The sequence below is a fragment of the Olea europaea genome, unplaced genomic scaffold, assembly GCF_002742605.1.
Source record: "Olea europaea var. sylvestris unplaced genomic scaffold, O_europaea_v1 scaffold928, whole genome shotgun sequence".
NCBI lineage: Eukaryota > Viridiplantae > Streptophyta > Magnoliopsida > Lamiales > Oleaceae > Olea > Olea europaea.
The window spans coordinates 3,519-28,130 of record NW_019267767.1 but is presented as its reverse complement, the minus strand read 5'-3'; the positions used below and the strand labels follow the sequence as shown (position 1 = coordinate 28,130).

At 32.3% G+C, this 24,612-nt stretch overlaps 2 protein-coding genes across 3 annotated transcripts; one reads left to right on the top strand and one right to left on the bottom strand.

The window, feature by feature from the left end:
• Positions 1-3,271: 3,271 nt before the first annotated feature.
• On the top strand, positions 3,272-8,425 carry LOC111392417 (putative cysteine-rich receptor-like protein kinase 35). The gene is made up of 6 exons (XM_023017766.1): positions 3,272-3,360; positions 3,488-3,635; positions 3,807-3,875; positions 5,951-6,025; positions 7,771-7,911; positions 8,420-8,425. The coding sequence occupies exons 1-6, from the start codon at positions 3,272-3,274 to the stop codon at positions 8,423-8,425; spliced, it is 528 nt and encodes a 175-aa protein (XP_022873534.1).
• A 3,360-nt stretch (positions 8,426-11,785) lies between these two features.
• On the bottom strand, positions 11,786-14,803 carry LOC111392415 (ruBisCO large subunit-binding protein subunit alpha-like). 2 transcript variants are annotated; one of them, XR_002702265.1, is made up of 3 exons: positions 14,354-14,803; positions 12,271-12,647; positions 11,786-12,027 (listed from the first exon to the last, which is right to left on the bottom strand). XR_002702265.1 is itself a non-coding variant. In XM_023017764.1 (3 exons), the coding sequence occupies exons 1-3, from the start codon at positions 14,426-14,428 to the stop codon at positions 11,996-11,998; spliced, it is 330 nt and encodes a 109-aa protein (XP_022873532.1). In that variant the 5' UTR covers positions 14,429-14,803; the 3' UTR covers positions 11,786-11,995. The 2 variants fall into 2 exon arrangements, 1 of the variants encoding a protein (XP_022873532.1); XM_023017764.1 differs by having other exon boundaries at positions 12,271-12,493.
• Positions 14,804-24,612: the final 9,809 nt, after the last annotated feature.

Below are 24,612 nucleotides of genomic sequence, written 5' to 3'. Positions count from 1 at the left end.
ATTTCCTCATTTAAGTCACCATGGAGGAAGGCATTGTTTACATCAAATTGATATAAATGCCAACCTTAAATAGCAGCAGCAGATAATAAGCATCTCACTGTTACCATCTTTGCAACTGGTGAAAAGGTTTCGGTATAGTCAATTCTCTCTTGTTGTGTATAGCCCTTTGCAACTAAACGTGCTTTAAGTCTCTCCACATTGCCATCTGAATTTCTTTTCACCTTATATACATGCTTGCAGTCAATTGGTTCTTTATCAGGAGGCAAGTCAATGAGAAACCAAGTATTATTTTGTTCTAAGGCATGTAATTCCGCATCCATGGTTGTGCACTAGTCCGGATCTTTGACTGCTTGGCTATTAGAAGTCAGTTCAACAACAGTAGAGAAAGAAGAAGAAAAGGCTTGAAAAGAAGGGGAAAAGTGATCATAAGATAGATAATTTTCTAAAGGAAAAGAACAAGTAGAAGGAGAAATAGATACCTAAACCGTGGATTGAGTAGGTGGAGTTAAGGCAGCCTGTTGGCAGTAAAAATATGCTAAGTAGTGAGGTGCTGTATGTGTTTTGGTAGACCTGCGGATGACAGGCTCAACAAAAGGCGATGAAGGCATTGTAGGTGCAATAAAGGTGTTGTCTGATGTACAGTGAGGGTGAGAGTTACTGACAGGAGGATCATTGACAGGAGGAGAGGAAGTAGAATGGTCAAGAGAAGGAGAAGGTGTACGGGTCAAAGGTAGCGAGTTGTTACCAAAAGATGTGAAGGTAGATGAATGTGACGGAAAATTAGGAAATGGATATTCACCAAGATTAGATGATGGAGAAGTAAAATTTGGAGATGAATTTGTATGCTTCAACTCAAGATCAGTATGAGTGAGAAAAGGGAGGGATTGTTCATGAAAGATAACATTCCTTGAAATGAAAGTAGTATGAGTGGCGAGATCTAACAGCTTGTAACCTTTAATGCCAAATGGATAGCCTAAAAAGACACACTGTCTGCCTCTAGGGTCAAATTTCTTTCGGCTAATTGAAATGGTAGTAGCAAAACACAAACATCCAAAAATTTTGAGGTGAGTATATGTAGGTTTGGTAGAGAAAATAGTTTCATAGGGTGTGTTGTTAAGTAAGGGAGTAGGGGTTCGGTTTATCAGGTCAACAGCTATAAGTATACAATCATTCCAGAAATGCAAAGACAAACCAGATTGAAATCTCAAGGCTCTAGCTACATTTAAAATATGTTTATGTTTTCTTTCCACTATGCCGTTTTGCTGGGGGTCTCTACACAAGACCTTTGGTGAATGATTCCCTTTTGGTTGAAAAACTCAGTCATTTGAAACTCAACTCCACTGTCACTTCGAATTATCTTTATCTTAACATCAAACTGAGTTTCTATCATGTTGTAGAAGGATTCAAGACATTTTCTAGTTTCAGATTTTGCTTGGAAGAGATATACCCAAGTGGTTCATGAAAAATCGTCTACTATAGTTAAGAAAAATCTGCTTCCATCATAGGCAGCCACTGAACAAGGGCCCCATATATCACAATGGATCATGTCAAAAATAGCACGGGATTTATGTTGACTAATGGGAAAAGGAAGTTTCTGTTGCTTTGCAATTGGACAAACAGAGCAAGGAATAGTTTTATTAGAATTGAAAGCACCTTTTACAGCAGGGTCATCAATTAAAGTAATTTGATAAGGTAACACAATAAGAAACTTCAGAAATGATAGAAGTGAAATAAGGAGTGTTGCAGATTATGTGATCTGTAGCACCCGAATATATTGTCCAAGGAATTTTAGAAGATTGCAAAGAATTTTGATCAAAAAAGGTAAAGCAGTGAGATATACCAGAAAACTTGGAGACAGGTTGATGAACAACTTTTTCCTCACGAACTTCCTCTGGATCAGAATCAATTGACATACTGGCCTGGTTGGCAGAAAACCCAGAATTCTTTCCCTTATATAGGCTATGTCCCGGAGGGTAACCATGTAACTTGTAGCATTTTTCCATCACGTGGTCAGTCTGATGACAGTGATTGCAAATGGGAGCTTGTGCATTGCCAATCTTAAAACAATTATCAAGAGTATGACCTTGTATTCGACAATGGATGCAATATGGTCTTTCTTCCTTCCATTTACACTAGTTTTTGTATTACTTTTATAAGCAGGATAAGAGGTTTTACTAACCAAGGCCATCAACTCAGGATTTGGAGATGAACTAATGATCTCGTTTTGCTGCTCTTGCTGTTGAATAAGATAAAATACTTTGGTGACTAAAGGGATCGGATCCAAGAGCATAATTTGGTCTCTAGAATTCGTATATTTATCATTTAGTCCCATAAGAAATTGGATAACCTTGTCCCTCTGATCTCTGGCATCTAACACACTCAATTGACCACAAGTGCAAGGGGGTACAAGATCATAAATGGCAAGTTCATCCCAAAGCGTTTTAAGCTTACCATAATTTACACTTATTGGATCATTTTCTTGCTTCAGCCCAACCAAGTTCCTTTTTAATTGGAAGATTCAAGGTCCATTTTGTTGAGTAAAGCAATCTTTGAGTTCATTCCACACATCTCGTGCATCATCAACAAAAGCAACACTTGATTTTACCTCTATGCTGATCGAGTTTTGGATCCAGGATACGATCATATCATTGCACCTTTCCCAAGCATCAAGCAGAAGTTCTTCAGAATTAGTGGGTTTGGCAATGCTGCCATTGATGAACCTGAGTTTATTTCATGCTCTCAGTAGTGAGGAGATCACTGACCAGAATGATGGTGGTGTTGCCCCCATGATCAATGCAAAAGGGATTGTTTGGATTCGAAAAATCAAGAAAAGATGAAGAAGGTTTTTGGGAAGTAGTCTTTTCGGTGTTCTCTATATGTTCTGCCATTGAAAAAGGAGGAAAAACACTGAATCAGAGAATTAACCACGCTCTGGTACCATGTAAGAAAAGAAGAAATCTGCAGAACTTTGTGACTGAAAGATGAAGGAATTGATCTACCGTGTATTTTCTTTTGAATTGATGAAATCAACCAGTGAGATCTACATATATATACATCAGCTAATGGAGGCCTATAAATGGAAAATGAATATACAAGGTATGACACCATATTTACAAGGTATGCCGTGTCCATGATTTATGCTACTGTGTCCATGATTTATGCTAACTGGCCCATGAATTGTGCTGCATCTGTTAGAGATGCTCTGTGAATGGCAAGAAGCAAACATAATGGGTCTGCACTGGTATGACCAGTACCATTGGTATGCTGTAATATGAATCCCAAGATATCAGATTTTGGTCTGGCTAGAATTTTCGGAGTGAGCCAAACTAAAGCAAACACAAAAGGAGTAGTTGGAACCTAGTAAGCAATAGTTACACAATCTATTTTTGTAGAAAAAATCATACAGGACCTTGAATTAAAAAAAAGAGTCATGACTAAAACAGATTGAATTCATTGAATCTCAACTACCTAAAATTTATTATTACAGTGGTTGCTTGTCACCAGAATATGCAATGCAAGGGCTCTTCTCAAAAAAGTTGGACGTATATAGTTTTGCGGTTCTGCTGTTGGAGATCATCTATGGCAGGAAGAATAGTGGTTATATCCAGCACAACACTGTCAATTTGATTGGACGTGTAAGTATGTAAATCCTTTCCATCTATACAGAATTCATCATTTTATTATTGAATTAAGTACCCAAATTTTTTTGGGGCTGATAAAAGGAAGAAGGCTTTGATTTGATTAAATTGGAGAGTCAAATTATTGTAACTAGGTACAACTGATTTTTTCATCACTCTATGTTTCAGATTTGGGAATTGTGGAGAGCAGAAAGAGCCTTGGATATAGTAGATTCATCCGTTGGTTACTCTTATGAGGTCAGAAAAGTTTTGAGGTGCATTCATGTTGGTCGACATTTGTGCATGTAAGAATATGCGCCTGATCGGCCGACAATGTAAGAAGTAGCTTTCATGTTAGGCAATGAAACAACTCTTCATTATCCTAAGAAACTTGCATTTATCTTAAATAAATCTAGTACTACTCCATACTCGTCATCATCTAGTGCAGAAAACAAATCTGTGAATGAAAACTCTAAATACTTTCTTATTTAATTTTAATTTAACGGAGTTCACATTAGCCCGTAAAATTGAAAACTCCAGTAACAGTAGCCTTTTTATGTAGCAATATTGATTGATAGAGTTGATGTATAGTATTCACTACATGTTTCGTATGAAGCTGTCATTCTATTCAGTTTTTCCATTTTATGCTCAGAGTATGACGCCCTACCAACATCTCCAATGCTTATATTATGCATCTCACAAACACATCACGGGTAAGAGAACGGAAATTTGAATGCGGAATAGTAGTTATCAATTTCCTGGAAAACAAGAAATAATAATGCCGTGTGGAAACTTCAAAGAGGCACTAATACGTTGCTAGTCATTTTAACACCAAATTCTATCTCCATCACTGAGTATGGACTAAGGATTCTAGTATCTAAAGTCAATTTCTACAACGAAGACCAAATCAGTAATTTAATTCGAGAATGTAGCATGCAGATTGAAATATAAGTCATCTATTTGGAAAATTACGGTAGAAGAATTTTGTCGAGCCATTAGACAGCAATAACAATAATAAATTATATAAAGTATTATTAAAGGTGTTTAAAAGCTTGCCGATGATACAAGTAGGGGTGGGCGCGGGTCAGTTCAGTTCAGTTCTAAAGATAACCGAACCGAACCAAAATTTTTGGGCATCTAGTAAATGGAACCGTCGGATCCAAATATAATTATGGAACCGTTCGGGTTCGGTTCTGTTCGGTTCCGTTCGGTTCCGTTCGGTTCCGTGCTATAATTAAATTTTTTAACATTTATAACAACATTATATAAATACAACTAATGATACATTCAATGATTTTGGAATATCAGAGACTAATAGACTACCTTGTTCAAATGATCGCTACAGTCAAAGTTTCGGTCGACGGAGGTCACAGTTCGACCGAAGATTGTATAGGTTTTGGAATATTAGCAAGGCTGTGAGAGTAAGTGCGAAAGTTGAGACAATGTTATGCACTTTACTGTAGGTGTTTAGGGTTATTTAGTGGATTGGATCTTGTAGGGTTAAGAAATGAAACAATAAAATAGGTAATTGGACCAAAAATTAAAAAATTAGAAATGAAACAAATTATTGGGCCAAAAATTTGGATTTAGAAATTGTTAATTTGTTTAACAAAATTAAAATTAAAATAATTTGATTTACTCAATATAAAAAAAATTAGAATGATTCGGTTCTTCGGTTCTTGGTCTAGAATCGAGAACCAAACCACACCCGTCGGTTCTCAATTCAGATACCCGTTCAGGTATTTAATTTGACAAAAATCGTCGGGTTCGATTTAGTTCAGTTCGGGTTCGGTTCGGTTCAGGAGATTTGCCCAACTCTAAATACAGGTGTTGGAAATTTTTTTTGAATAAAATTGTAACAACAATTCATAGATTTCAAGTCTATTCAATTCCATAGTTAATTTGTATTTGAATTGGTTCGATTCCATAGTTAATTTTTGGTTACAAATTCATTCTCGACTATTGCAAAATTATTTGTGTTAAATACAAAATTAACTAAGAAATTGAAACCTCTATGATCCTAGTGCTATATAAGAAAGTGTTCTCCTCCTCATTCTTGACACAAAAATTTTGAGAGTTCTTTCTTCTATCCAACTTTCTCTCCTCTTTCTTTATTGTCAAGAATCGCGTAGTTAGTAGTTTAGATAATTTGTTTGTTCTACCTTGGTGATAGAATCGTGAGCATTCTTAGTTCACCTAAAGTAGTGAAATTAAAGGTACTAGTCAGCCAATTTCAATAGTTATACCCTTGGAGATAGACACGATCAATCCTCTTGCACCACAGTGGAGGACGAATCTGTTTTAATAAAAAGAAGTTTTTTCTTGGAGGCTAGGTTTTAAGTGGGACCATTTGTGACTTCCATCTAACCTGGAACTGCATATTTTCAAAGGAGAAAAGACTTAGTGGGGTTGGCTTTAGACCCCTCTAGTCTTCTTTGAAAATTATTTGTAGGGTGCTATTTGGTCATCGGAAAAAACAACATATTTTTCAAGTGGAAAATTAACATATTATTGTAATTGAAAAAATAGCATAATTTTCAAACTGTATTACTAAGTGGAATAATCGTATCTTGAAAGAGATGATGAATGTAATGTTCTGGATTAACTCGGAACATGTAAGGAGAGGCTATTTTGTCAGTAAAGTATTTTTTAAATAAGGTGCTCGAGAAAAAAGAAGACAAGACCCTTTATGAATTATGGAAAGGAAGGAAGTCTTCCTATAAATTCTTATGAATTTGAGAATGTTTTGTTAAAGTGGTCGTACCTATACCTAAGAATGTGAAAATTGGTCCAAAAACAGTTGCCTGCATTTTCATTGGTTACACACATAATAGTATTGCATATCGGTTCCTTGCATGAATATGAAATTCCTTACATACACAAGAACATAATAATGGAATCAAGAAATGTATCATTCTTTGAAAATGTATTTCTTTGTAAGTCTAAAGAATGTTCAAGTTCTTCAAAACTAACATTCAAAAAAAATAAGGACCAAGACACGAAGAAAATGAAGAGGTTCAAGATAAACTTAGACATAGTAAAAGAGCAAGGATAGAAAAATCTTTTGGTCAGAATTTTTTGACCCATTTGTTAGAAAGTGAACCTTGAATGTTTAAAGAAGCAATATACTCTACTGAAAGACCTTTGTGGAAAGAGGCCATTAAGAGCAAATTGGATTCCATATTTCAAAATCATACTTACAAGTTAGTAGATCTTCCCACTAGATGTAAACCTCTAGGATCAAAGTGGATTTTTAATTTTAGATTTGTATGTAATATTATTTTATTGAAAAATGTGTGGTTGAACATAAAAAAATAAAAAAATATATTTTGGAAATAATGGAGACCAAACAAGGGCTTGATGTACAACATTTAATAAGTCATAAAATTCAGTACTCTACTTCTTAAACTATTTAGACTCATTAAATTGATTGGTCACTGACATATACAAAATTTTGCTAAATAAAATATGAGAAGAAGTCAATAGATATTTTTGAAAAAAAGCAAAAATGAAGAGTCAAAATAAAGATAATTATTGGAGTGTACATAATTTTTGACTTTCTAAATTTATAGTTGCTCTCTATAATGTGTAATTGGAGATGTTCTAAATACATTAATCTACCAAATAGCCAGGTAACGGTCACAATAATTCCAAGAGTATATCTCTATATCGTAGATAAATTATCAATTATTAACATTTGATTTAAACAAATACTCACCTCTTAACTTATTACTTTCACGAGTCAATTAATTATTGTTCAAAAAATTAATTGAATCAAGCACAATAATAAAAACGATGCACATCAATAAATATGAATATAAATCAAGGATTCAGTTTAAAGCTACTTTGTTCATTCTAACTACGAATTTAGCCGGAAAACATTGTCATCAAATGAGAAAATGCATATTAAAATAGTGGTACGACACCGGGTTTTAAAGAACAAGAGAAGACCTTGATATCAATCTTGCACTTACATTGAATTCTCCATCTTTTTAGCCCCTATTTTCTCAAGTTTAATCTCCCAAAAATACATAAATTTCGAACCATATTAATGAATAAAAAGTTTATATTTATAGTTTGAGACTTGTCCTCGTAAAACTAGTCCAAAACATGACCTAAACACCCTTAAAAAAGTGAATTGGTCGAGTTTTAGTTGAATTCCAAGGCAAGCGTCAACCAGAACTTGCACGCGCTGGCTAAATCCATATCCAGTGCATGCAGGCACCAACAAATGCTTGCAAACACCAGAATTTTCTCCCTTTCTGCGGCCTCAGTCGCTGTACTTCTAGCTTCTGTAAATTTGGTTTCCATTTTTCAAATTTTTGTTCCATTTTTGTTGGGTTTGTACCCAAATTCGATAAGTTTTTTTGGAAAAATACTTTTTTTATTTTATTTTACACATTTTTATTGGAAAATTATTTTTTCCTTTATTCCAAGTGTATTTATTGAAAAATATTTTTTCTTTATTTCACGTGATTTTTTATCTTGTTCCCATCTTTGTGGTATTTGTAGAGTTTGACATGCACCCTTATATATACTAAACTCTTTTTACAAGTTCTGTATTACTAAAATATAGAATAATTTTGTAGGCAAAGCTATTGTATTTATTTTCTCCATATTACTCAATTAAATAAAATACTCTATTCCTCTGTCAATCAATTCTTTGCCTTTATCTTCTTGTTTGTTTGCAGTCATATATTTCATATCATGTCATGTATATTGCCACAATCATTTTATTTCCTAATAAGTGGTATCAAAGCTATTGATTGTGATTTGTTCGATGTTTTTATTATTGATTACAGCCATGAAGTATAAAATTCCGCTCTCGGATCACAAATTGTAGCTAATGAATATGCTAGTTATACTTGTACATATAGATTTGGATGATGTGTTGTTGAGATTTGACCAAATGCCTACAACTTAGACAACGGAGGAGAAATAATGGAAAGATTGGAAGGTATTTTTGCAAATCTATCTTTATCCCTCTAACAATATTATTGAAGGAGAAAATGGCAATTGTGTTGTAGTTGAAGTTGGAGCAATTATAAATGACAAGAAAATTGCATCTGAAGCAAAAAATTATGTTCTCATCACATGGGCAGAAGGCGGATTTGTGGAAGATCGACTGACAGTGTTCTAGGGCTAAATATGGTCCGATTCGATTCGGTTATAATGAGAACTGAACCAAACCTGAAATTTTGGGTATTTAGTAAGTAGAACCGTCAGATCCAAATTTAATTATGGAGCCATTCAGGTTCAATTCCATTCAGTTCAGTTTGGTTGGGTTCGGTTCATAGGTTCCATATTATAATTTATTTTTTTAATATTTATAAAATTACATTAATTCAACTAATGATATGTTCAATTTTAACTCTTACAAAAAATGTAGTTCAATCTTATATGTCTTTTGCGTCTCTCTGTGATGAGCTTTTCAAAAATTTGATTGTTAAAATCACAAAAAGGAAGATAACGAGTTTACAATAATCAAGAGAGGCTTTGTCAAGTTTCAATTCGATTGGATAAAATTTAGATCAATTTGATTAAGTTGACTTTGGACTGAAAATTAGAAATAGGAAAATCATATTTTTGGATTTAAGCAAAAGTTATTAGTTAGCAAATTTATTTAGAAAAATAAATTAATTAAAAAAATTAGGGAGGAGATTCGGTTCTTAATCTAGAACCGAGAATCGAACCGAACCCGTCGATTCTCGATTCAGATATTCATTCGGATATTTAATTTAAGAAGAACTGTTCGATTCGGTTCGATCGGTTCGGTTAGAGAGTTTTGTACAACCCTATCACGTTCAAAGGAGATCATCACCAATTTGGAGACTATAAAAGTACAATATAACGAAGAATATTTGGCTTTAATCCTTTTGTGCTCGTTGTCCACTCCATTTATTTTGTTTGGAGATACGATTTTGTTTAGTCTTGATTCTCTCACTATTGAATATGCGTATGTTGCCTTGTTTTCAAAAAAGAAGATGAAGCATTTAGTTGGATATGAGGCCAGAAAAGGAGAAGGCCTTGTTGTTTATGGCGATCTGAGAAGGGGTAAGTCGATGTCAAATTTCAGTAATTAGTTTTGTTATTATTGTAAGACGAAAGGATACATTAAGAGGGATTGATTCAAATTGTAGAATAAAGGTAATTTAACTACAAATCATGATAAACAATCAAATACTTCAGATGAGACCAACATCGTCGAAAACTATTTGAGTGATGGATATGTTTTGACAATTTCTAACATGGAATCTAAACCTAACGATGAGTGAATTTTGGATATAGTACCGTGATGGAGATTCAATTTGGTACTATACCTCTAAAATCTGGTTTGGGTCCATATTTAAGAATATTTATAACACTCCCAAATCTAGATACCTAGATTTAGAAGTATTATCATTTCATTTTCTCTTAAAATCATAGATGCGAACAAGGGATTAAATTTTTTTCTTTAATATAATGAACATCATTGACTTCGTTTATAAACATAACTGTGTAGAAAACTTTTGCATTTAAATAAAATAATAATGAAATTAAATGTTATCTTTAATTTCTAAAAGAAGTCGATTTTTGGATGTATTAGTACTGAATCCATCACACCATAAGTAGTCATCTCAAATCATTTTGGCTTCATCATCTGAAATTAGGAAAGGATAACATGGGACGAGCTAACGCTCAGTGAGTAAACTTCATGCATATGATATGCAAATGAATTACTTTACAATAAAAAAGCATATTTTATATGTATCCCAGTTTTTTCATTTCTTTAAAAACTTAAAATTGACGTCCTAAGCTCACTTGGTGTATCACCCAACCAATCAGAATACAGTGGACAATTCTTATTTGGAATCCGGTCGAGTCCTACTGGTAGTAGTGCAAAGTGGTTAACATTAACATTGTCATTAAATATTGAACATTGGTCGGGTGCGATAGTCCCCCACGCCCCATTTCCCACTCACACCTTTCATAGCATAGATATACACCTCGTAATAAAAACATTCGAGATACATCTCTTTTATAAACATCATTTGACTCGTGACATTTGGAAACCTTTTATTTATTGAAATTTCATATATGCTTATGGATGCATTAACTTGCATGGATATGTCATGAAAAACATTAATAACATAAAACATAATAATCAAATATCAAGATCACGTAATAACAGATTCTGGTCACATATTTAAATGTTTAATAGTGAAATGTGCGTGGGAGGTTTACTTACCTGAAATGCTTAACAATTTACTTCTAATTAGATATCAAGTGGAGATGTCATTAGCCACCAACGAGATTAGAGTGCCGAAATCCTAAGTCACAATTCTAATTAAGTAAAAGAATATAATCCATACAAAAGTGAACTGTTGGAAAAATAAAGAAAGTAACAAGAGAGCATGAACAGTGATGGAAATGGTAAAAAAAATACTAAAGGTTGTTTAAAGATAAAAATACTAAAAATTAAAAGAGTCATTTTATTTATTTATCTCTCCCTATTAAAAGAGTATGAGCAAATAGGAAAGTAAAGGAGATCAAACCTTGTATTAGCATAGGTAATAATTTCCGAAAATTTAAAGCAATTAGTACCAAATTAATGCAATTAACATTAAGTTAAAAGTTAAAGGATATTTTCAACTTTCCAACACTAATCTAGGTAATTTGATCATGATTCTCCAAGATAACTATGACATATACCTCTTTCCATATTTATTTATTTATTTATTGGGCTAATAAACATGTGAATCCTTGTGGTCAAAGAATTTAAAAGTTGGCACTACACCAAAAATCACTTTTTGCAACGGACAAAAAAAGTTGCCGTAGACCTATCGCAACGTTCAGGCGTCTGTTGTGAGTCTCAACGTTGTCGTAGAGCGAAGAGTTTTGACAACGTTCATTGCACGTTGCGAAAACTTGGTTTTGAACGTTGCCAAAACACCCTTTTAGCAACGTGAAATGCACGTTGCAAATGAGCTTTTGACAACGTTCAATGAACATTGCAAATGAGACTTTTGGCAACGTTCAATCATTGCAAATGAGACTTTTGGCAACGTTCAAGTAGGTCGTTTACATTTTTTTTTTCCATATTTGTATAACAATTTACCAAATCAACCACAAAATGAAAAAGACTTTTTGGGCCTTCAATTGATATAATTTTATTAATCCATACCAAATAATCAAGATACATCACTGTAATAAATCGAAGAAAAATTTTGATTTACATATTGCCCATCAAATAAACATCATCTTACACTCCTCTTAAACAACAAAAAATTATTGTATAAAAGAAGATAATTTACAACTTGTAAGCTAAGTAAATGGCTAGAGACAAACACCATATCAAACATCTGTAGACTCCACCTCTCTTCGCCTGCGAATGTAAGCTATACCATCCCTATTTTTGACGACTTGAACCCTGTAGAGATATCAAACATCAAAAGCTAAGTAGATGGCTAGAGACAAACACCATATCCTTAACATCACTAATTTTGCTGAAGAGAGAGTGAGGCTAATTTCTGCTAATCCATAAAATACAAGAGTCTGACCAGCATATTCGTCAAATGGCCATCTCTTTTTAATTCAATTGATTCATCAGAAAACTCCTAGACAAATTGGATGAAAAATCCTAGACATTTTATCACAGAAACATTAATTGTACCTCGCATTTTGTTGACAACAAGAGTTTCCAGCACTCGGCTTGAAATTTTTTCAGCAATAATGAATAGAGGAACACTCAATTGGGCGGTCTTTTCCAACAAAGGCACAATATCTTTCACAGTTGATATCTTTTGAGCAGTCACAAGAACTCTAGCATTTTCAAACTCCACCAGAGATTTATTCTTATTCATAATGAAATGAGGTGACACGTACCCTTTGTCAATCTATAAGGAAAGAACGCTTATAGAGGAATCAAGGAAATAATATAACATGAGGGAAAAAAACATATTTATATGTAAAAAAGAAGGATATCACCACTAGTTTCATAAGAAAGGTCCATAGTCAATCTCAGTTTCAGTCTGTAGCTTTGCATAAAACCTGTAAGTAGTATGATATCCTCTAAAATGATTCGTAAAATTTGTCCTTGCTCCTTCGGATCAAAATGTAATTTTTTTTTTTTATTCGACTTCTACAAATTAGAATTCAATTAAAGAAATTAATTGAGGGCATAACAGTAGCTTTATCTCCCAAAGGCAATACTCAAAAATTACAATAGCAAAAAGACAAATAACAGCTATTGGTTCAGCCACTCTATGGACATGTAAATACGTACATTCTCAATGTGTAGTAGTCATCTATCATGTTGCAGAAAGCATTCAAAAACTCTATATACATGTAAATAATGTGTAGGATCATGTTGCAGAAAGCATTCAAAAAGCATGCTGCAAAAACTCTCTACCTGCCACTCCATGGACATGTAAATACATACATTCTCAATGTGTAGTAGTTATCTATCATCCTGCTATCTGATTAAATTTTCCAAAAAAGCATTCAAAAAAGCACGAACACCTCATCATCATTTAACATATAACTTACAATGCACAGTTGCATGGAATGGTAAAGATCAGAAATTATAAAACCTCCAACTCATAAAAATGATTTTATCACTATCTGTTGTTTTATTTATTTGATTGCTAGATATCTTTCCATTAATATAGAACAAAATTCTATGTTCAATCAATAAAAATTGATCTGGAATTTGAGATCAATCATTAGAAGCTTATTTGTGTAACCATAGATTAGGGACGTTAATAGGATATAATAAAAAATTCAAATGCTGACCATTGCAGTTCAAATGTCAGAGCTACATTTGTGTTTCCTGTGCAACCAGAGTTACACGTACGAAGTACTCGTATCAATGGATGGCCACTCGATTAAAAATTTGTACATTCAATCAACTAAGCAAATTGCATATGCTAAATACTGGATCAGTTGAAAAAATGGCATTGCAACTTGCAAGTGTTCTCTCTTCATTTTGGGGCTTCAAAGCAAGCTAATCAAGTACGTGAGGAGATAAAAAACTATAAGAAAAACTTCAATTAAAAGCTAGCCTTTAGAAGAAACAAAAATATTAGAGTCTATGCTACTCGTAATAGTACTTAACTATGCCCAAATACATTTTGCACCAATCTAGAAATTAGGGAATCTACATTTTCGTTATATTTCGTGATCAAAATTGTTAAAGTGGAGCTTGAGCACACATCCTCATCTATCTCTACCGACCCTCTGCACTTGGCATCTTTAGAAATCATACCATCCTGTGAATTTGATTTGTGCACTAGAAATTCAGAAAGATTTCTATTGCCATTTTGTGGCCTAAGGATTCTTCTAAATGACTTTAATTAATAAGAACACAAATCAAACTGAATTTTACTTCTAATAAAACTTTATTGCCCCTTTTCAATTAACTTAAACATAATGAAGACCGTGAGAGATATTAGCCTCAAATTTCTTCCCTATATCACTGACGGTTCATAAGTTCGAGTTGGGTGTTCAAGGGTAAAATCTCCTTTCGCCAAAAAATAAAAACAAACCATGAAAATGGAACCCAAGTCTCGATATCTGATTAAACGCGCTTTCCCAACTGCGCACCCGCAAAGAGAAACACAATAAACTAAAGCACAACCAGACATTAACGAATTTAAGTTCAGTAACAAATGTGTATAAAGAAGACAAAAAACAAAGGAAAACCTATCAAGAAATTTAAATTAATTTGGAACACGTGCTCATACGAACGCACTTACTTGGTCAAAAGCATTTGGTTCAGTACCATAGTCAGCAGTGAGAAGGAAATAAGAAGTAGTTACAGCAGCCACCATTGTTGTCCACCTGCGACTCAAGACTGGCTGCTCCCAACGACAACTATAAATTTCGACGGTGTGAGGTGAATGAATCGGTTTGGGGTTTGGATTATTTTGGCTCTATTATGGGAAAGGGAAGGAAGTATTGCGAGAGCTTCAAAGGCTCCCTCGCCGTCAACACCGAAATCGAAGTCCTCGTTGGTGAGGACGTTGATGACATAGCCAACGATTGCCTGGTCGACGTCCTGGATGCGATGCCCAATGACCTCTTGCACCACCGAGCTTGCCAATGGAAAAGATGGAAGTGAATGGATCAGGGCGGAGACAGGAGAAGATGGAGGTAGAGATGAGAGATGGAAAAATTAGGGCTTATGATTTGATATTGAGGAGTTTTTCTTTGGGGAAATGAGTTGGAAAGCCACGCCTAATAGACATTTTGTCCAATTGGCCTTTGATAAAAATTATAAAAATAAAAGAAATTTTAATTATTTAAAAGTGTCAAAAGACTTTTTTACCCTTAACTTGTAAAACAAAAATGAAGAAGAGATTAGAGTTTTTTTCTAAATTTGCTGAAGTCGTGACTTGAACCTTGGTTGGAGAGAAAATATTTTAACTTCACAACCATTATGGTAAGTGATGGTCCTTTGTTTTTTGTGAGCAAAATATATATATTACATTTCAAACAATTGTTTCATTTTCACTTCAAATATAAAATTTAATTAAAATTAAATTTTAACAATAACCCACTGGTTGAACCATTGACCCGGTGATTTTTTTCAAGTAGATTATCGGGTTGGCTCTAATATCTATACATTCATGTTCTAACACACACAACATTCTCTTCTTTCGAATTCAAAATTATCTTCTCGTTAGAATTCGAACTCTTCTTTTTAAGTTTAAGATCATCTCTTCTTCGTAATAAATCTCTGATACACCCAAAGTTTTAACATTGTCCATAACTTAGCAACTAATTGAAAACAATTATTGAGTCATTTATTCATTAGACACCTATTATAACACGTGAAATTTTTTAAAATAAATTTTATCGTTGTATTTTGAAAAAAAAATGGACAAAAAATATTTTTTAAATTTCTATCTTATTAGAATCCAATAATTAGATTTTAATAAAAAGCGATGTAATATATCGATATTGGACTCATTTTAAAGTTTATAATTAATAAGAACTATTTGACTAAAAAAAAGTCGATTTGGATAAGTCAGCACCAAGGTATTTGCAGTTTGAAGAAATCGTAAAATTTAACTTATCAACTTAATAAAAATGTAGAATGGAAATAAGCTGACACTGTTTCACTGATTTGCATAACGACATTGAAATCGTTCCTGAAATATAAAACGACTTCGATATCGTTTCAACATCGAATACACTCTGCTTGACTGATTTGTATAACGATGTTGAACTCGTTCCTGAAATACAAAAAACAATGTATATGTCGTTTCGATATCAAACACACATAGGTGCACGCTATGGAATAAGTAAACAACGTTATATCGTTTCAATTCAATTTTCGACGAGAATAATATCGTTCATATTCAATCGTAACTATAATGTCATACATATCGTTTTAGAAGTGGTTACACTAGAACGTTATAACTACGATATTAAATGTAATTAAAATTTACATATTTTCGTGACTTTTTATAATTTTCAAGTTTACATATTGTACATATTCAGAATGTGAACATTGTGCATATTCATGTAACGATATATACTTCGTTTCGATGACACATAAAGTCGTTGATGTCGTTTTAGTATAAAATGCTCTTATTCTAATAACGATTTTGAAACTTCCCCCTAGGCACAAAATAATAACTAGAACGACATATGCATCGTTTCTTTTCAAATTTAACGAGTTTGAAATCATTACAGTTTAAATAATAATTAGAACGACATATGATGACCGAAAGAAGGCATCAAGTGGATTGATAGCACTCGAATAGCTCAGAAAAAGCGAATGGAGATACTATCTTTCTTTCTATTGAATGATATCGAACTCATTTAGTGACTTATTTTATCATCCTACATACGATAAATATATGTCAGGTGACCGTGGACAATCGAATCGTCATTTTTAAAATTATCCTTGTAGTTAAGATTTAAACTAAAGCGATATCAATATTATCAAAATTGTACTAAAGCGATAATAGTATCATTATGTATCAAACCCACAAAATAAGACAATGACTTCCAAATCATTATAGTACAAATTTAATGAGTTTGAAATCATTCCAATTCAAATCACAATGATAATGACATAGATACCGTTTATTTTTATATAAAACGATATTTATATCGTTTTAGCTAAATATAAAGATTCGATCGTTCACAACCACCTGTTATGCTTTCAGCATATGTAGAACGATCGAAAAAGGTCATTAAGTGGATTGATATCACTCGAATGACTTAAAAAGAGCGAACGAAAATACTTTTTTGTCGAAATAGTTCGAAGGTGGTATACAATTATGAGAGCAAAAATGTTCTCATAGTTTCTTTCAAGGGAGATCGAACCCACTTAATTATCTATTTTGATCATCCTATATATGTCAGATGCATGTCTGGTGGTCGAATCGTTATTTTTAGCATAAATGATATAATTGTCGTTTTATTTTAACTGAAACGATATGTATGTAGTTTTAGTTATGATTTAACCTAAAATGATATCAACGTCGTCAAACTTGTATTGAAACAATAATGATATTGTTATATATCAAAATCACAAATATAGTAACGATATTCATATCGTTTTAGTACAAATTTGACGAGTTTGAAATCGTTCCAATTCAAATCACAAGTATAACGATATAGATATCATTTCGTTTCATATAAAACGATAATTATATCGTTCTACCTAAAAATAACGATTTGACCGTCCACAACCACCTGTCGTGTCTTTAGCATACGTAGGACGATCGAAAGAGGTCGTCAAGTGGGTTGATACCACCAATATAAGGGGATTTCGAACTAAGCTAATGAAGGTGATTCGCTCCGATTCGAAAGTGGTATACAATCATGAGAACAAAAATGTTCCCATAGTCGCTTTTAAGGGAGATCAAACCCATTTAATTACCTATTTTGATCATCCTACATATGTCAGATGCATCCTTAATAGTCGTTCGAATCATTATTTTTAGCAGAAACGAAATAAGTATCGTTTTATTTTAACTGAAACGATATGTATTTAGTTTTAGTTATGATTTAAGCTAAAACAATATCAATGTCATCAAACTTGTATTGAAACGATAATGATATCGTTATGTATTAAAATCACTAATAAAGTAACGACATTCATATCGTTTTAGTACAAATTTGACGAGTTTGAAATCGTTCCAATTCAAATCACAAGTATAACGATGTAGATATTGTTTCTTTTCATATAAAACGATAATTATATCGTTCTATCTAAAAATAACGATTCGACCGTCCACAACCACCTGTCATGCCTTCAACATATGTAAGACGATCGAAAGAGGTCATCGAGTAGGTTGATACCGTTTGAATGACTTAGAAAGAGCAAACGAAGATACTTTCTATTGGAACAGTTCGAATGTGGTATATAATCATTAGAACAAATATGTTCTCATAGTTTCTTTTGAGGGAGATCGAACCCATTTAATTATCTATTTTGATCATCTTAAATATGTCAAATACATGTCTGGTGGTCATGAATGGTCGAATTGTTATTTTTAACATAAATAATATAATTGTCGCTTTATTTTAATTGAAACGATATGTATGTAGTTTTAGTTATGATTTAAGTTAAAACGATATCAACGTAGTCAAACTTGTATTGAAACGATAATGATATCGTTATTATCAAAATCACAAATAAAGTAACGACATTCATATCGTTTTAGTACAAATTTGACGAGTTTGAAATCGTTCCAATTCAAATAATGACTATAACGACATAGATATCGTTTCTTTTCATATAAAACGTTAATTATATCGTTTTGACTGAAAATAACGATTCGATCGTCCACAACCACTCAACACGTCTTTAACATACCAAGTACGATCGAAAAAAGTCATCAAGTGGGTTGATACCACTCGAATGACTTAAAAAGAGCGAACGAAGATACTTCTTTTTATCGAAATAATTCGAATGTTGTATACAATTGTGGAAACAGAAATATTCCCATAGTTTCTTCTGAGTGAGATCAAACTCACTTGATTATTAATTTTGAGCATCCTACGTATGTCAGATGCATGTCTGGTTGTGATGGACGGTCAAATCGTTGTTTTTAGCATAAATGATATAATTATCGTTTTATTTTAACTGCAACGATATGTATGTAATTTTAGTTATGATTTAAACTAAAACGATATAAACGTCGTCGAACTTATATTGAAACGATAATGATGTCGTTATGTATCAAACTCGCAAATAAAGTAACAACATTCATATCGTTTTAGTACAAATTTGACGAGTTTGAAATCATTCCAGTTTAAATAATGACTATAACGATATAGATATCGTTTCTTTTCATATAAAACGTTAATTATATCGTTTTGACTGAAAATAACGATTTGACCGTTCACAACCACTCAACACGTCTTTAACATACCTAAGACGATCGAAAAAAGTCATCAAGTGGGTTGATGACATTCAAATGGTTTAGAAAAAAACGAACGAAGATACTTCTTTCTGTTGAAATATTTCGAATGTTGTATACAATCGTGGGAATGGAAATATTTCCATAATTTCTTTTGAGTGAGATCAAACCCACTTGATTATCTATTTTGAGTATCCTACATATGTCAGATTTATGTCTGATGGTTGTGGACGGTCGAATCATTGTTTTTAGCAAAAACGATATAATTGTCGTTTTATTTTAATAGCAACGATATGTATGTAGTTTTAGTTATGATTTAAGCTAAAACGATATTAACGTCGTCAAACTTGTATTGAAACGATAATGATGTCGTTATGTATCAGACTTACAAATAAAATAACGACATTCATATCGTTTTAATACAAATTTGACGAGTTTGAAATCGTTCCAGTTCAAATAATAACTATAACGACATAGATATCGTTTCTTTTCATATAAAATGTTAATTATAACATTTTGACTAAAAATAACGATTCAACCGTCCACAACCGCTCAACACGTCTTCAACATACCTAAGACAGTCGAAAGAAGCCATCAAGTGGATTGATGGCATTCAAATGACTTAGAAATAACGATCGAAGATACTTGTTTTTATAGGAATAGTTCGGATGTTGTATACAATCGTGGGAACAGAAATGTTCCCATAGTTTCTTTTGAGTGAGATCAAATCCATTTGTTGACCTATTTCAATCGTCCCATTTATGTCGAATACATGTCGGGTGGTCGTGGATCGTTGAATCGTTGTTTTTAGCAGAAACGATATATATATATATATATGATATATATATTATTTTATTTATGATTTAAACTGAAACGATATTGATGTTGTCAAAATTGTATTGAAACGATAATTATATCGTTATGTAGCAAACCACGAAATAGCATAACAATGTCCATATTGTTTTAGTACAAATTTAACGTGTTTGAAATCGTTCAAATTTGAATAATAACTACAACAATATAGATATATAATGATATCAATATCATTACCACTTGAGAGCAAATGGTCCCTTGGAAGCGAGCGCAAAAGTTCCCTATGTCGTGTGTGCTATGTAAGTTTTTTATATAACGACATCCATGTCATATTATTGGTCTATAATGACTTCAATGCCATTATGAAAATCAATAAAGTTGCATATTTTTATGCTAGAACAACATTAATGTCGTTTTGTGTTTCAAGAACGATTTCAATATTTTTATGTAAATTAGTGCAATTTTCGTATTGAAACGACATCAATATCATTTTATGTTTCAGGAACAATTTCAATGTCGTTATATGAATCTATGCATTTTTCATATTGTAACGACATACGCGTCAACTACAATGATATAAAAGTCGTTTATCTGTAATGTGAAAAAAATATAACAACGTAAAAAGACTTTAACTTTGTTCTAATAGCATAAAAGCGAGAATAGCACAATGACCACAAAATCTAATAAATCATTTTATGCTTCCAATAAATACAAAATAATAAAATTACAAGTCACGACAATTATACAACTTTATGTTTCATTACTACCTGTTTGACATTTACAAGTAAAGCGACCGTGACTAGTTTTCTTACAGTTGGAGCCTTAGACATTGTAGGAACAAAAGTTGACATCTCCATTTGGTATAGCATTGTATCGACCTTCAACATCTCTCTAACTTTATACAAACTTACACAAGAAATTATTTTTCAAACAAGAATGATCGATATTTTCCCTTTGCCATTGATTGCATTTTTCATTTTCAAGCGCTTTCAACTGACTACTCATATTCAATTAGAAAACAAATTGAATCCATAACATATCCATAATGGCCATAATTACAATTAACATAAGAATTGTAAATTATCAAATATCAAACTTCGTACATTATTGATAACGAGATGTATGTCGTTATGGTTTTTAGAAAACGATATGTAAGTCGTTTTGGACGGAAAAAATGAAATATATGTTCTATAGTAAAACAACAAATAGAATAGCCAAACATGTGTTTACCAGCATATTCACTTAAAAAATAAGAGTTGATGAGAAAATGGGAAAGCAACCCATATCAAATCTATAATTCGATGATAAAATAAAAAAAAAATCATTACTAACAAATGAACACCATAAACACGAATCACAACATGTGATTCAGAAAAATTAAACAAGAAAGTAGCCAAAATACTGAAATTTAATATTATCTTCTCTTCTTCTTCAAATACCCATGAAGAATACTATAAGGTTTGATTACTTACTTCAACCAAGGGAATATTTAAGAGAATGATAATAATATATTTTGGGGTTTCATGAAGAAGAAGATGATGATAAAAAAGAAGAAGAATAGCAGAGAATGGTCGATCCAACTGTGGAAGAAATGAAGCCAAAATTGAATTAGGGTTAAATGAAACTTGAAAGGGGAATTGGGGCTTTATGTCTTTTACATATAAGGATATTTTAGTAATTTAAAATTTGTATTTTCCTTTTCTTTGTATCCTAAGGCTATCTAAATAAAAAAGATAGTTCATAGTCTTTTTAAATAATTTTTTTGTTTGACTGGACCTATTAAATGAATCCCCCTCTTTCTTTTGTTGTTGTGGGATCGTTTTTAACAACGTTCGTTAATTGTTGCAGAAAGTGACCTTTAGCAACGTTCCTATATACGTTGCAAAAGAAGATTTTTTCGCAACGTTCATTAAACGTTGCCAAAAGTGACTCTTAACAACGTTCTTATGTACGTTGCACAAAAGAGACATTTCGCAACGTTCAAACGCACGTTGCAAAAAAAAGACCTTTCCACAACGTTCTTTGAACGTTGCGAAAAATGACTTTTTGCAACGTTCAATAAACATTGCCGAAAAGCTTGAATGTTGCGAAAATATTTTTTCGACAACGTTCAACAAATGTTGCGAAAAGTGACTTTCCGCAACATGCATTTAAAAACCATTGCCAAAACTCAATTTTTAACACCAATGGCAACATACACTTATGAGAACGTTGCTATAAACCTCTTTAGCAACATTCAAGCAATGAATGTTGCCTTTTGCATGTTGCAAAAGGTCATTTTTGTTGCAGTGATGGAGCACTAATTTAGTAAAATAGTTCATCATTCTCAAAACTATATTGTTTATTTTATATAGAAACATAAAGTCATAGTCAACTAACATTAATGTTTCTAATAATACATTAATAATCATGTATTTAGATTAATATAAGACATGCATACATCGCAATGCAAAAACCACTTATCAATAGGACACTTGATATAGTCGAGGAGCATATTTGAACCATCCACTATTACAAAAATTATAAATTTAAATAAATACACAACATTTTTGATGAACTTATAAATCATATTAATTATATGAAATTAGTATGATTTTACAATTTTCTATAGGATGGTAAACCAAGAATATCATTTAAAAGTGCATCCTAATACTCTTGAATAAGTGAGTTGTTCAATGGAGGGATTTATCCTTAGTAACAAAATTCAAGGTTAACCATTGGCGACTCCTTGTGGCTATTCTAAGTAAAAATTTAAAAAAAAAAATAAAAAATAGACCTTTATTTCTCACAAAATGCTCTACTTATGTTTATGACAGTCAATTATTGCATACTATCTCAATAGCACATCCATATCTAATATGATATCGAAGACACAAAAATGTAGTGCTATAAGATCCGTTAATAAATATTTCCCACCTAACACCATCGAAAAACCTCCTTACATCTAATTTGCGTTCAATTATGACTTCGAAGAACGTTGACAACGTATAAGTCCATAAGTGGTTGCATTAATTTCTTGATAAAGGTGTTAACTAATAAATGCATGCATGGCTATATTATCATATGTTTCATATTGTCCAAGTGATATTGTTCGATCTTGAAATAGGAAGATTAATTACCACATATACTTCTCCTTAAATGTAATCTAAGGCATCTCTGGTATAATTCCATACAAACATAATTATGTTGCTACTACAACAATTAAGCATCAAGCATAAATTGGCAATATAAAAATCTAATTCGACCTTACCAGATGATTGCGAGATTACACTTTGTTGCAAGAACTCAGCATGATACCCCCTTTTTCTTTTTCTTTTTCTTTTTTTTTTAAATTCTATTTATAAAGTCTACATAATCGATTTTTTTAACTCTGGCCTCTGATACCAAACTATAAGACTCTCAAATCTAGATATCTAGTTTTGGAAATATTATCTTTTCATTTTCTCTTAAAATAATAGATGCGGAAAAGCGATTAAATTTTTTCTTTAATATAATGAACATCTTTGACTTCATTTATAAACAAAACTGTGTAGAAAACTTTTGCAAAATGAAATAATAATGAAATTAAATGTTATCTTTATTCTCTAAAATAAGTCGATATTTGGATGTATTAATACAAAGTCCATCACACCGTAACTAGTCATACCAAATCATGTTGTCTTCATCATCTAAAAATAGGAAAGGATAACATGGGATGAGCTAACACTCAACAAGTAAACATCATGCATATGATGCATGCGTATGATATACATATGAATTACTTTAAAATAAAAAGCATTTTTTTGTATGTATCACATTTCTTTTATTTCTTTAAAAACTTACCATTAACGTCGTGAGCTTACTTGATGTATAACCTAGCCAATTATTATTTGGAACCCGATCACGTCCTACCAATAGTATCGCAAAGCGGTTAACATTAATATCATCATTGAATATTGAACATTGTTTGAGTGCACCGGTCCCCCACACCCCATTTACCACTCACACCTTTCATAGCATAGATGTACAAATTGTAATAAAAACATTCGAGATACATATCTTTTAAAAACATTTATTGACTCATGACATTTGGAAACTTTTTATTCATTGAAATTTCATGTATGTGTATTGATGCATTAACATGCATGAATATGTCATGAAAAACATTAATAACATAAAACATAATAATCAGATATCAAGATCACGTAATTAAATATTATGGTAACATATTCATACATTTAATAATGGAACATGCGCTTGAAGATTATGGGAGGTTTACTTACCTGATATGCTTAACAATTTACTTCTAATTAGGTACCAAGAGGAGACGTTAGCCGCCAACAAGATTAGCGTACCAAAATCCTAAGTCATTACAAATGAACCTATTATTTTCCTCCGGGGGGACGATTGGGGCGAGCTCAAAAGGGTCTTTAAGACACAATCAATCATTCGCTTGCCAAAAATATTCAGATGATCAATAGCTTTTTCAAAATTAATAGATTTATATGATAAAAGATCTGGATGATGAGCTCCATTGTAGAATTCGGACCTATTTTTTGAAAAGTTTGGACTGAACCTATGATTTTCTTTTTTTAAAAGTTCGGTATCTCCGATGACACAAATGAAATGTTTGAGTCAAGTTTGCTTCTAAATGGAAGGTTTTGTACTTTGACTGCAATTTTTCCTATAATCTATTCCAACTACCAACTATAATTGTAAAAATACAGTTAGTTTCAATATTCTACTGTATATAATCAATTAATATTAAATTTCTACCGACACCATATTTCAATTTCCATAACTCTAATTTCTATGATTTGTTGTTCAAAATAAACAAC